The 14627-nt window shown below is 39.1% G+C and overlaps 1 protein-coding gene across 8 annotated transcripts in view; it reads left to right on the forward strand.

The window, feature by feature from the left end:
- The window catches only part of NFIA (nuclear factor I A), a 573426-nt gene that overhangs the window by 454774 nt on the left and 104025 nt on the right, over nucleotides 1-14627 (forward strand). For all 8 annotated transcript variants that reach the window (XM_089515284.1, XM_089515288.1, XM_089515285.1 and 5 more), the window contains one exon: nucleotides 5466-5593. In XM_089515284.1, coding sequence (XP_089371410.1) covers nucleotides 5466-5593 — 128 coding nt within the window. The remainder of the gene's footprint in view (nucleotides 1-5465; nucleotides 5594-14627) is intronic.

Genomic DNA, 14627 nt, shown 5'->3' on the forward strand with positions numbered 1-14627 from the left:
TATATGGCAGTGATATGTAAGAAAATGTAACATGAAGTCTTCCTATTTCTGCATTAAGCTTGGAAATATACTTTTTAAATTCAATCAGTAATGCAGCGTATCCAACCCCTCAAGTACCATAACTTATTGCAGTTTAGATTATTTCCAATAAAATCTGTTGGTAGGTGTTTCCATACAATAATTGTTTTTTTTAAAAATATATATTTTATTGTTTACAAAAGGTAAAACACAATTACATCACCATTCTACTTTAAATACATGAGCTAAAATACAGATTTACAGAATTGTAAATCTCATTCAAAAGTCCAAACCAGAATCTCCTGTGGTGCTGTGGTGGAACATAAGCATGAGAATTGGAGTTAACATAATCTATAAGAGGTAATCACTTTTCCTTGAACTGGTTGCAGTTCCTTGCCTCAGAGGTTCTCCTGACATTGTCTGCAAGCTTCTCCATTAACCATCCTTCCCAGAAATTCATCCACCATTGATCCATGGACAGATGACCTGTTCTCCAGTTTCTGGCAATGATTAATCTAGCTATAGCAACTGTAAAGAATATAATTTTCTTTATGATGGAGAAAATTATTGTAAAATTGAAATATTGACAAGAGACGCAATTCTGGGGTGTGTTGAACCTTTTGCTTAGTGATGTCTGACATCAATTGAACAATCTGTGTCCAGAATTGTTGGACAATTGGGCACTCCAACCACATGTGTAGGTATGTACCTCTTGCCCCACAGTAATTGTTACATTACACATTATCCAAGGGGTGGATATGGCATTTAAAAAACAACAAGAAGAAAATAGTTTAATATTAGTGGGGGAAATCCCTTCACATAATGCCTTTTGTGTTACTTCTGGTTCTGAAAACTGACCTGTGGAGTTTTTAAATATGGTGGTTTTGGTGCGCTATGCTAGAAGTTGCACTTTCCCTGGGTTACAGACTGGTGGCCAGGATAGGCAGACACAATCTGCCACCTCCAGGCAGCCATCTTCTCCAATGCCATGCTTGTTTCATGGCCACTGTCCCTGCATTTTTTTCCCTTCTACTACTACAGACTACGCCATCGTACTTTTGCTGTGGTGTATTGCAGGATGCTGGCCACTGAATCATTTAATAAATATGAAGAGTCCACCCTTACATTGCATAAATGCACTGGCCTGTTATATGTTTAGCTGGTAGCTGTGCTGACACAGACAGTGCTCAGTCAACATGCTGATATTTGACAAATATACCAATCATTAGATGTACCACTAATCAGGATATTTGTTCTTTGGCCATGTGTGTGTGTGTGTGTGTGAGTGAGAGAGAGAGAGAGAGAGAGAGAGTACACTGAATACTATACAAACAACTGTCATTAATTACTTAGGGGCAAAACTGACTACCCCTGAGAAATCTGGATTGGGATCATGGGAACTGCACGCCACAGCCTCAATGCCTTTTTGCCAGCCCAAAAAGAAGTGGCAAACCACTGCTCCGTTTTGCACTGGCAAAAAGCCAGTTTTTCCACCCTGCTGTGGAGGAAAACTGGCTTTCAGGCACTCCAGTGGGGGGTGGCATGTAAATGCTGTGCCACTGGAGCACCTGGAAGCCAGCCCATTTGTGGGCAGCCAGGCAGCATGAAGCTGGCTTCTGGGCAGCTTCAGAGTATGATGTGTCAAAATGCCACACTCTGAAGCTGCCCGGACAACAGCGCAAAGGGGCAGTCTGTTTTTCCCCTTACTCTCATGCTATGTTGCATCCATTCCAGAACTGCTAAAAGAGACAGATAATTGATGCTACGTAAAAGCTCAGATGTCACTCTTGTATGCGTCTACAAATAAGTGATACAGATAAGAAGCTAATTATAAACAGCATCAGTAGTTAATAACTGAAATATGTTTGTTTTTTCCTAACATTACATTACTTCCTTGTTAGACAAAAAAAGTCCTTAAATTAAAGGCTTATATCTCACTCCTAAACATATTTACTTGGAAGTATGTTTTTATTGATTTTACTAACATTTACTTAGGTTTGGAGCTGAGCAGAATTATCAAGGCAGTGATTGTACTGTATGCAAAAAAAATCTCTCTTCTTGACATTTAATATGCCTCAAAAACATAGTTAAAGCTTTGGCATTCCAACATGCCAGTATTCCTAGTCTATGATTACTCTACAGCTGAAATGTATTTGTCTGAAAAATAAGTGTCTAGTCCTCATGAGATGGAAATACATCTAGAAATATGAGAGCAAAAGGTTAAACAAGGTCTATTTGTATTCACAGTAATAGTGAATGTCCATGTAACATAGTGTATTTACATTTTCTCATCAACATGAAATACTTGGATTGATATTAGTGTGAGAAAGTAAAATGGCTAAAACAAAGAGGATATAATGGGGAATATAATTTTTCCCCATTCCTGGTGCACTAGTGATCCACGTCTTAGTATATTTTTGTGCCAAGATCCAAGGACTGGAAAAGTAATCTTTAGGGGAGCACTGCTGGCTGGGATTCTGTTAATTTTAATGCAAAAAACAACAACACCCTTTTCCCAGCTCTCAGAAGATCTAACTTCAAATACCAAAGAACAAACTCTTTGTTATGGCAAAATTTCAGGTGTAAATGATCTCTATAAAGATATAGGTGTGAGGTGAATTATGGGTGTCAATTATTATTTTTACCCATGTGCATTAGATTTCTGATACAGAAAAATAGTTGTCTTTACCTCGCTCAATAGGACATTTTGCCAGGCAGCTTACCCTTGTGAGTTTCTGCTGCCTTTGTACATTGAAATGTGCAATAGACTACTTAAAGCTGACAATAGATGTAGTATTTGCTGACCCTGCCTTGGAAAGTGAATTCAATAGGACATCTTCCCCTCCTCAATGCAGTCAGTTCCTCTTACTGTAGCTCAAGAAGCTGAGAGCTCCTGGCTCGGCAATTCCCCATATTACCCTGCCAGAGTCCAAGTTGACTGACCTTCAAAGCTCAGCTTAAGGGTGATTTTTTCCTTTAAGTCCTTGTCTGGATGTTACATGAGGGAGGAATGTATAACAAAAAGTGATAAGTAACACTATGTTTTGCCTTTAAAATGTTTATGTTCCAAAAAAGTATTTTGGGTTTCAAGATCAGAATTTTGTGATTCCTCCTCTTCCTCCTCCTTCCTTTAAATCTTCAAGGGATCATTCTCTGATATTATTAGTAATACTATTGATGATGATGATGAGGATGCTGTTGCTGTTAATTTCTATCCCACCTTTTTTCCAAATTGGGACTCAAAGTGGTTCACAATGATTAAACAGAAAAGGGGGCAGCCAGTGGAGTATTCCAAAAAAGGGAGCTGTGTGATCCCAAGTTTCCTTGACTTCTATTAGAAATATTCTACAAGTGCATCATTGGCTCCTAAGGCAACAGTTTTATGTTAGATCTCAGTTCTTCCCTTCTCCTTATTTCCTGTAGTTCTCACTTTGAGTATCCAGGTTTTTTCCTATCATGGCTTTCAAAACTTAGTGAATTTATAGCATTCACAGAAATCTGATAAATAGTTGCCCAGATTATAAAGGGATTATGAGGTCTTGTATCAGAGCTGATGTTTGTTATTTAAAAGCAACAATAATTGAAAACATGTAAAAAACAACAACAATCTGTAACCCTCATCATACCTTCCATTCTCTACCTCAACAGGCCTGCTTTGTACATGCCAGGCCTGTCCTACATCCACACTGCAGAAAGAATCCTACTTGACACCACATTAACTGCCATGGCTCAATGCTATGGAATTCTGAGAATTGTAGTTTATTGTGGCACCAGACCTATCTGACTGAGAAGGCCAAATGTCTTCCAAAATTATATCAAACTGGATTATTTCTGCCATGTGAAGTTGAAGACTTTCATGGCCGACATCCATAGTTTTTTTGTGGGTTTTTAGGACTATGTGGCCATGTTCTAGAAGAGTTTCTTCCTGATATTTCACCAGCATCTGTGGCTGGCATCTTCAACAACAGATGCTGGCAAAACATCAGGAAGAAACTCTTCTAGAACATGGCCACATAGTCCTAAAAACCCACAAAAAACTATTTCTGCAGTGTGGATGTATCCCTGGTCTAGGAAACAGTATTTGATTTTTACCCCATAGTAGCAACAAGGAAGGAGAAGGAAGGGGGTCAAAGGTGCTAGAACAGAGGGTACAGTAACTGTATCACCTCGCCCACAAAGCCAACAGGTTGCCAGTCTGGGCAGGCTTCAGTGGTACTCTTAACATGCCAGACTAATCTTGTCTCCTTTTTTGATAAGAGTTACAAGCATGGCAGATGAAGGAAACACCTTGAATGTAGTAGATCAAGATGATATTCTTGCAAACTAGCTAATAAAATGTGGGCTAGACAATGTTACTGTTAGGGTGGATTTGCAATTGATTGATCCCAAGGGGTGCTCAGCAATGGCTCCTCTTCATCCAAAGAGACAAGTAATTAGTGAGGTGCCACAGGGTTCTATCCTGGACCCAGTGTTACTCAATATCTTTATCAATGACTTGGATGATGGACTAGAGGGCATGCTTGTCATGTTTGCAGATGACACTTTATTAGGAGGGGTAGTCAATATCCCAGAGGACAGGATCAAAATTCAAAATGACCATAAATGATTAGACAGCTAGGCCAAAAATGAATTTCAATAGGGAGAAATGTACGCTTAGGCAGAAAAACATGAACTGCATAGATATAATAAGGATGACACCTAGATGTGAAAGGGATCTAATAGTTTTAGTAGACCACAAACTGAACAGGGGTAAACAGTGTGATACAGCAGCTAAAAAAGCCAGTGCAATTGTAGGCTGCATCAGAAGGAGTAAAGTGTCTGGAAAGAGAAAGGAAAGTAATAGTCCTACTGTATTTTGCTTTGGTCAGACCTCACCTGGAATTTTGTGTTCAGTTCTGTGCACCAATACAAGAAGAATATTGACCAAGCTGTAACATGTCCAGAGGAAGGGGACAAAATGGTAAAAGGTCTGGAATTCATGCCCTTTGAGGAATAGCTTAGAAGGCTGAGTGTGTTTAGCCTGGAGAAGAGAAGGTTAGGAGGTGACATGATAGCTGGGAGACCACATGACCAACCTGAAGCATGTCCATTTTTAAATATTTGAAAGTGGAGGATGCTTGTTTTATGGCTCCAGAGACTAGGACATGGAGCAATGGATTCAAACTTCAAGAAAGGGGATTCTGCCTAAACATTAAGAAGACCTTTGTGACAGTAAGAGTTGTTCAGCATTGGATTATGCTGCCTTGAAGTGTGGCAGAATCTCCTTCTTTGGAAGTTTTTAAACAGAGGTTGGATAGCCCTCTGTTGGGAGTGCTTTGATTATGTATTCCTGCATGGCAGGGGCTTGGATGATCATCGTGGTCTCTTTCAGGTCTGTGAGTCTATTAGTCTATGACTTGTGTTCTCACTCCAGGTGATTTAATAATGTATCTGTCTTTCAATTCTAGCTCTACAAAGCGCCTCAAATCTGTAGAGGATGAAATGGACAGTCCGGGTGAAGAGCCATTTTATACAAGCCAAGGGCGGTCTCCAGGAAGTGGCAGCCAGTCAAGTGGATGGCATGAAGTGGAGCCAGGTAAGTAGGGTCACCCAGGTGACTCTATAGGAGTCCTAGGCAATGCTGAGTTTATTTACTTTAAGACCAGTGAGAGATAGGTGTTATTTCTGAACTAGCGTATGAAAGTCTGTAGAAGCTGAATGAGTCTGCTAAGCTGCAAATGTATTGGTACTACAGTGGTACCCCGGGATACGAATGCGCCGCCTTACGAAATTTCCGGGTTACGAAAAAAATCCATTTAAAAACATTTTTCCGGGTTATGAAGGTTATTTCGGGTTACGAAAAAAAATTTGGTGCTTTTCGGCGCGATTTCACACGGAATCGCGGCTTTCGCTATTAGCGCCTAAGGGCATTTCGGCTAGCGAAAGTTTCCGGGTTACGAAAGCGGCGGCGGAACGAATTAATTTCGTAACCCGGGGTACCACTGTATTCATTTCTCTATAAGAATGCATTTGTAGTGTTGAATAATGTCTTCCTGGCCTGTCAAGGCTTCCTTATCCCAAAATATTATTCTGAATTAGTTTGGCTTGCCCTCAAAAGGATTGCACACTTCAATTATATTATATTGTAAAATGACAGTAGTTGGATTCCCCTAAAGGGGGCGGGAGAGAAAATTATTTAAGCTATTGTTAACTTGAATTTTTTTTCCTGCAATGGCTTCTTAATGGCATTGTAGCAAAGGTTGCTTTGTCCATTTAAAATTTTGAAACGGTTGAATGAAATCTTCCCGTCTGTCATGATATTGTTGTGCTGCTGCTGGATTAATTAGTTCATTCTAAGCTCTTTGTCTTTTGATGTCTCTTTATTGATTTATATCACTGGTATATGATCTGCACATAAATATCTCCAGAGCTTAGTAAAAGTTGCTTCTGTGGACTACAAGTCCCAATTTTGGACTGTAATTCCCAGAATGAGATCTGTTTCCATGATGGTGGGATTTGTACTCCAAATAAGAAACATTTCCAAGTTCTGCTTATGTGGTGTCTAAAGGTTTTGTAAGTCATTACCAGGTGATATTTCTTCTACCTTTGGTCTCAAGTTTCAAGCTTTCCCCCCTTGCCGTATGAAGCAGCTGGGAAAAGTCATCAGGAAGTTTGTGCTGCTAAGTTACCACTATGCATATAAGATGCAGTTCCTCCTTTCTTTTCTAACTACAAAACTCATGGAGGCTGGGGAACACCTGAGCAGGTTTCTGGATGAAGTATTGGAGCAGAGGAAGTAGAGAACAAGGTGAAAATTAATCTATATAAGGTGGGGGTTTTGTGGACTGGTAAGTTGGCAAGTGTGAATGGAATTTTGAAGTTCACTAAAGTTCTGCTCCCATGGAAGAACCAGCTGTGCATCTTGATTTTAGTTCCTGAGCTCTGCAAAGACATGAGTAATGGAAGGAGCCAGAAGTGTCTTCTACCAACTCAAGAGGACATTTGGGGACCAATGTGTGGATAAGTTATATCAAGAACCCTTTCTCCTGGTTAAAGTCTGCTTCAGATATCATACTTTGGCCAAAACAGTCAAGTAGAAGAACATGAGAGATATAACTTTCTTAGTGGTGACCTCAAAGTTCTGGAATATACATTCTGGAACTTAGACACTACAATATAGGCTTGTGAGCAAGCATTGAGGACAACTATTCCTATAAGTGTAAATGGCTTGTGTGATTCATAGCCACTTTTCTAATAATAAATGTAATATTTATGTAATCTTACTGATGTATCTGATAATGTCCTTCTTTTCATTGATGTGTGAGTATATGGCTTTAAATTTAAATTTTTGTTAATTTAAAAATGGGACAAAGGTGTGTTTGATGACAGTAACAGAGCTGGGCAACAAGTGCAGAGCTGGGTGTTCCTCTGCACTCTCCCAATGGCAGATTACTTAGGTGCAAGTGACCATGTTCTCCTGGGATTTGTTATACTGTGGAAAGGGAAAGCCGAGCATAGTCAGACATGCATTCTAGATTTTAAGAAAGCTGATTGCAGTAAAGATAGGGAAATGCTGGCAGTAATCCCATGGTCAAGAATACTAACAGAGAAGGGGGTTCATAAAGAATGGAAGTTTCTTAAAAGTGAGATATTGAAGGCACAATTTCAAACAGTTCCAATGAAGAGAAAAAATGGGAGGTGTCTAGAGAAACCAGGATGGATATCTAAGGAACTTTTAAGAGAACTAGGACTCAAAATGGACATATACAAGTAATGGAAAAGGGAGGAAATCACCAAAGAATTCAAAGAAATAGCCAGCTCATATAGAAAGAAAAGCTAAAGCACAAAATGCTTTAGCAAGCTCAGGATTGCTATAAAGGTTAAAAACCTTTTGTTATGTCCATTGCAAAAGGAAAAACAAGGAACTGGTAGGGCCACTGTATGGAGAAGATGGTGAAATGCTAACAGGTAATAGAGAAAAAGCAGAACTATTCAACACCTTTGCCTCAGTCTTCTCTGAAAAGGAGAACAGTGCTCAACCTGGGCAAAAATAAATAGTGCAACTGCAAATATGGCAGGACAGGAAATACAGAACAAAATAGGTAAAGATGTAGTACAGTAATACTTGGCTACTTTAAATGAATTCAGGGGCCTGAACAGACAAGCCAAAATAAAGCTGCTTTTGGCCAATTTGGCAGTGTGCCATTTAAATGCTGCATGCGTCCTAAGAGGCTGAAAGTCATGCCAAAGTCATGCTCCAGTCCTAAGGACTGGAGTACAGCTTTGGCACAGCTTCTGGCCTCTTAATATGCAAGTGTAATTTAAACAGCATACCTCCAAAGTGACCCGAAGCAGCTTTAATTTGGTCTGTCTGTTCAGGTCCCAAGTCTTCAGGGCCAGATGCAAGAGTATTAAGAGAACTATATCCAAGAGTATTAAAAGAACTGTCAGAAGTAATCTCAGAACCACTGGCAATAATCTTTGAGAATTACAGGAGAGGTCCCAGAAGACTGGAGGAGGGCAAATGTTGTCCCTATCTTAAAAAAAGGGGAGGAAAGAAGACCCAAATAATACTGCCTAGTCAGCCTGACAATAATAGTAGGAAAGATTCTTGAGCAGATAATTAAACAGACAGCATGTAAGCATTTAGAAAGGGATGCTATGATTAAATTTACAGTGCTTTATAAATAAAGGCTAATAATAATAATACTAAGGGTCAGGATGGGTTTCTCAAAAATAAGTCATGTCAGACTAATCTTACCTCTCTTTTTAAATAGAATCTCAAGCTTGGTAAATGATGGGAATACTGTAGATGTAGCTTATCTTGATTTCAGTAAGGCCTTTCATATCAAGGTCCCCCATTGTGTCATTGCAAAAAAGCTAAAAGAATGTAGGCTAGAGAAAATGATGTTTACATGGACTTATTATTGGTTAGCTGACCAAACCCAAAGGGTACTCAGTAATGGTTCCTCCTCTGGAGAGAAGTGATTAGTGTGCTACAGGGTTTCATCCTGGGCTCAGTGTTATTCAGTATCATTATCCATGACTTGGGTGTTGGAGTAGAGGCATGCTTATTAAATTTGCAGATAATGCTAAATTAGGAGGGATAGCTAATATTCCAGAGGAAAGGCTCAAGATTGCAAATTACCTTAAAAGGTTAGGAAACTGGTCCAAAACTTAAAAAATGAATTTCAGCAATGCCCAGTTTCCCAGTTTCCATGGGGTGGCCATGGCCATATGGACATGCATACTAAAATCTATTGAACACCAGGATGTGTTCAAACAAGAGAACCTCAGTGTCTGTAGAGAAGCCCGTGGTCACTGCAGATTGGGATAACCCAAGGGCAAGGTGGATTTTACAGCCAGTGTAGACACACCAATAGGCTTCTTTCCCAGTTTGCCAAACTGACCAGCATTTTCGTTTCTTTTGTTTGTCTAATGTAACATTGCTTCTTGAAAGTCAGTAGGTATGTGCGGTGGGGGTGGGGGGTGCCCTGGTTACTTTTAGCAGAATCACACTGAACATTTAATGAACTTAACTTCTTTCCCAGTATCTCATATAATGGAAACCAGAAATTCCATTGATTCTTAGTTAATCAGTGCCTCTGCACAGAGTTGCTCTAAGTTGTAAGACTGTATCTGCTAAAAAATTTAGGATATCCTAACAAATTTTATGATACACTACTATTAGTAGAATTGTGTATTTTTTATTTCTGTATTCTGTATATTTTGATTCATACCCATTTTATCCATACATTTCGCCCTAGCTAAAGTAAAATTCCAGACAATTGCACATAAGGAAGAATTTCACTCTATGGCTGTTATTAATATACAGAGTTTAGAAAGTTACCTTTTTTGGACTACCAGAAAAGATGAATTCCCTTTCACCACGGGAAGACCCAGGGAAGTAAAACAAAGCAGAGACGTAGTAAATTATTCCTACTTTCCAAATACCTCTTGCGGTATCCTCCTTACTATTGCTTTATCTCAGCATTTTTATGGCATAACTCTTGCTAACGGGGAAAGAAGGCAAAATGAGATAATTAGGATACTTGTTAAGAAAAATCAAGTGGCATCAGACTTGAGTTTCCACTCTGATGCAATTCTGTTTTGGATTCATTTTTAAATTAGTATGAACTGTTACACAGCCATAAGTACACCTAAAAGCTTGACTTAAGATTTTGTTTTATTTTAATCTTTGGTACTGAGATGTATTCTGTGAAGCCAAATAATATAAACCGTTTCTGTTCTCTCTCTCAGTCTCCCTCTCTCTCTCTTACATGCATTAATTCAGATTTTGAAGGCTTTTTAAAGGGTGACATATACTTGGGTACTATCTTCTTGTCCTTATATTAGAGAGTCAGAGGGGGAAGAGAAGATTGAGGAGAAAGGAGAGAGATGATAAAATTGATACATATTTTACCTTAAAATTAACAGGATCCTGTAACAATTTTCCACTAGCCATCAGTATCATTATATGCCTTTAAACACACAAACCAGTGTCTTATAGTGGTGATTACAATTACAGTCTTCCCTCCATATTAATGGATTCTTTATCCATAGATTCAAGCATTGATGTCCTGAACATATTCAGAAAAAAATACAAATTCCAAAAAGGAAACCTTGATTTTGCCATTTTATATAAGGGACACCATTTTATTATGCCTTCGTATTTCATAGGATGTGAGTTTCTGCAGATCTTGGTAACCAGGGGTGGGGGGGTCCTGGAACCAAACCCCAGTGGACACTAAGGACCCACTGTATTTTTAAAATCTAAGTATCCGTAGTATTATTCATTACTTGATAATCCAACAGAATGCTATTATGGGTAAGAGGCCCTTTGATGCTCTCAGTGTTTTGGGGTGCTGCTTTCATTGGCTCAGTACAGCCTGAGCAGTAGGTAAGGAAATACAGGACTCCAAAAGTATCTTGAAGCTAAAGTTTCCTTACACTTGCTATATATACATAAAAAGCTCTTTAATATCGACAGACTTAAACATCTTGGCATGCAGGAGGGGTCAACCTTTTTAACTGCTGGAAGAAAAATAGTTTTAAGCCCTGTTGGCTCTAATCACAGGGTTCCATAACAAACTTTGGCTCATGGGCTTGACTCCTGGAACTAAGTTACTGATGACAGGTAGGATTCAGATACATGAAAGGATTCAGATTCAGATGTATGAAATGCTTGTCAAATAACATTTGTGTCATATATATTCACAATATTTCATATTATATGTTATGTATTATTAGGGTCACTGTGAACATTAGTGTGCCCTCCCCATTCCTCTTTGATTAGATTGCTTTATATTCTTCATGAAGTATGAATCCCTTTCCCTTTAGTTTCCACTATGATCTTTTTGCAAACCAAGTATGGGTATTAATAGGTGAATTATCGCATAAAATGCATAGAAGAGTAACATGTAAGACAGAAAACTGTTTGTTATGTTAATGATAAGGCCAAGGGAACAGGGAACAAGTCAATCAATAACTGCACTGTTTTCACCATGTGGTTCAAAACACTGAATAAGCCTTTATAGAAGTCAGGGTTTAGGACATGACCCACTGTGACCCATTGCAGTAAAGAGGCTTCTTCCCAGGTATAGCCAGGATCCCTGAACTTCCCTTCTTGGATATCACTGCACAGCCTGTATTCTGAGCATAGATAATTAATTTATTTCACCAGCTCAAGATACACAGCAGGCATGAATACTGAAAATGGTGGTTCAGATTTCTACAGAAACATTAACTATCCTCCCCCTCCAAAAGGCAGACAATCAATGGACTACAGTATCGAGACTTAAAATATTCATAGCTGACTACCATACCATATAATTATCAAATCTGGGGGTTTCAATGTACTGCTGAGACCCACCAGTGTGATTCCCCAATCAGATTTCCACTCTAAGACATTTCTTCTTCCATAACTATTGTAAAATTAACACACATTAGCAAAAATATATACAATTATCACAAAGCAAAATCACCAAATATATGATTCTATGATATACGTTACTTACCCATATTTTTAGGCCATATTCAGCTTACAAGTAAAAAAAAATCCATGATTGCAGACTAATGGTAACTGGTAGTGCTGATATACACTTACTGCTAAATATCCTGCAGGTGGCTGATTCATACATTGGATTTTTTAAAGGAACATGAATATATTGTAAAAAAACCTAAATCTCTCAAGATGTAAGACCTAAGCACAGGCTGAATTACATTATAGTTGTTCATTGCATATACAAATAGGAATGTAAAGTAATGTGAAAAGAACCAGTGTTACAATTGATATTTATATAAAATTACAGACTCATAAACAACCAAAATTCTATTGGTATCCTATATTATGAATTTATACTTCCTGCCTCTAAAGCAACAACAGTGCATCAATGCCCCGTATTATAAATATATGATACGTTATTTTACAACAAAACCCAGATAAGTCAAGAGGTTCATTCAAACCCACAGGTTTACTTGAGGCTAATTTGTGAATCCAAAATGCCTCCCTTTGCAGAAATTTACTTTGTATTGATCCACTATACAAGGGACCAAAATTAACAGACTCAATAGCAAAAAAATTTAAAGAATCCAGAGAATGACCCAATTGTGATCAATGCTCTATTAACAGGGTGTCTAGATTTCCATTTCTGATTGTACTTTTGTGTTCACTGATTCTAATCCTCAAATGTCTTGTGATAATTCCATAAGTATTGTTACACATCCTTACATCCACTAACTCTACGTAGGTCCAAGACTTAGACTATGGAGCTTATTTTTCCTTTCGGTGAAAACACACTGGAGACTTTAGTCTTTAAAGTGTACTTCATTTTCAAATATGCAAGCAGATCACAAGTGGATGGAAACAACTACTCCTGCAGCCTTTCCCCCAAGCAATTATTTGTGTTCTTTCCCAAGGCTACATTCCCAGTTCTAGGTATGCCAGATGGAAACTTTCAGCAGCCTCCTGTGTTCCTCTTTTGGACTGTAGCCTTCAGAATTCCAGCCCAAGAGCCAACCCAGAGCCAATCTTCATCAGAGGATCATATACAACATTGGTTCCCAAATGTGGGTCCTGAGATATTTTTGTATAACAACTTCTAGCCATTCTTATTAGCATAATCAGCCATGAGGACCCCTGGGAGATGTTGTCCAGTAGCATCCAGGGACCCAAGTCTAGGAAGCACTGGTTTAGAATTATTAAGCAATATGAATGTTGGTTTATCAGGCCCAGGTCTATAGCAAGCAACCCAAATTCACAGTAGCTCTAGATTGCCACAACCATGGGTGGGCAAATGGTGTTGGACTGTAATCCCTATAGTCCCTCACTATTGGCTATGCTGGATACAACTAATGACAGTTGTAGTTGTCATGGGCCAAGAGCTGCAGGATTGGGACCTGGAAGAAAAGTCCGATCAGGAGGCTGATAAAGGGGCGCAGGTCTTCCAGACATAGAACAGACTGCAGCTCTTCCTGTTGCAGGGCAGCCAGCCCTCCCTGCTGAAGAGCTTCAGACAAGACTCACCTGCTGATGAGATAGAAGACACAGATGGGGTCTTAAATCCTCAATCAAGCAGGAGGAACAAAAAGAGCCAACAAAAGATAAAGCTAAGATGCTCAGCCAGCAGGACAAGCATAAGACTCACCTGCTGATGAGACAGAGGACACAGGTGGGGTCTTAAACCCTCAAACAAGGAGGAGGAACAAAAGGAACCAACAAAAGATAGGGTTAAGATGCTCAGCCAGGCTAAGGTAGCTCTGATCAGAACCAGCTGGTGTCAAACTATTGAAGAGCTGAGTTTGCTTTAAGGAGTTGCTAGAAAGAACTCATCTGTTTCTTGGCCAGCATTCCGGTTACCTGTACCCTGACTCTTGCATTTCCTATTCTGGATTTTCTTGACCCTTGGACCGTGTTGATCTTGATTACAGTTGCCTCCCTGGACTCGGACTGCTTGGCCATTGCTTTTCTCTTAACAGACTCTCACAGGCAAGGATGCTTTCTATCTGCTTGTGATTAGCTGCCTCTGCCTGCATTATCAGTTGGAGGTTCCCTCCCAGCCAGCCTGTGTGGGTGTTTGGTGAACCAGGACAGTAGTACAGCAACTGAAATACCACATTTGCTCACCCTGACTTGATAAAAATCAGAATCAGAGGTGACCTTGCAATACATTCAGAAAAATTATTAACAAATAAGAATGAGTCACTTTCTTGTTCATTGGCACTGGCAGTGTGGAGATTTTGTTGTTGCTAAAATTCTAGTACCTTTCCAAGAGGAAGCCCATAGGACCTTGGGATCACAATACATTAGCCTCAGCTGTTGCTATATAAAAGAGGATGACTGTGTTAGTACATTGCAGTTCCCTTTTTTTACACTCTCAAGTGATTGGCTTCTTATCTAAACTTTCCCTTAAAACATGCCACTGCTATTGGGTATGTCATGAGGACAGCACAAACCTTTTTGCTTCTTTTTTAATTTAAAGAAGTAGGTATCAAGCAAAAATAAAAGTACACAGCATGTTGAAACAGCAACTCCCCAGCTTATATTTTCTCTGTGCGGTTTGTCACAATAAGATCTTTGATTTTTGTGATCAGAATAATCAGATTTTTAAACTAGCCATAATCAGTGTCTT

This window comes from Sceloporus occidentalis, unplaced genomic scaffold, assembly GCF_023333645.1.
Source record: "Sceloporus occidentalis isolate IW3139 unplaced genomic scaffold, rSceOcc1.0.p SCAF_3, whole genome shotgun sequence".
NCBI classification, from domain to species: domain Eukaryota; kingdom Metazoa; phylum Chordata; class Lepidosauria; order Squamata; family Phrynosomatidae; genus Sceloporus; species Sceloporus occidentalis.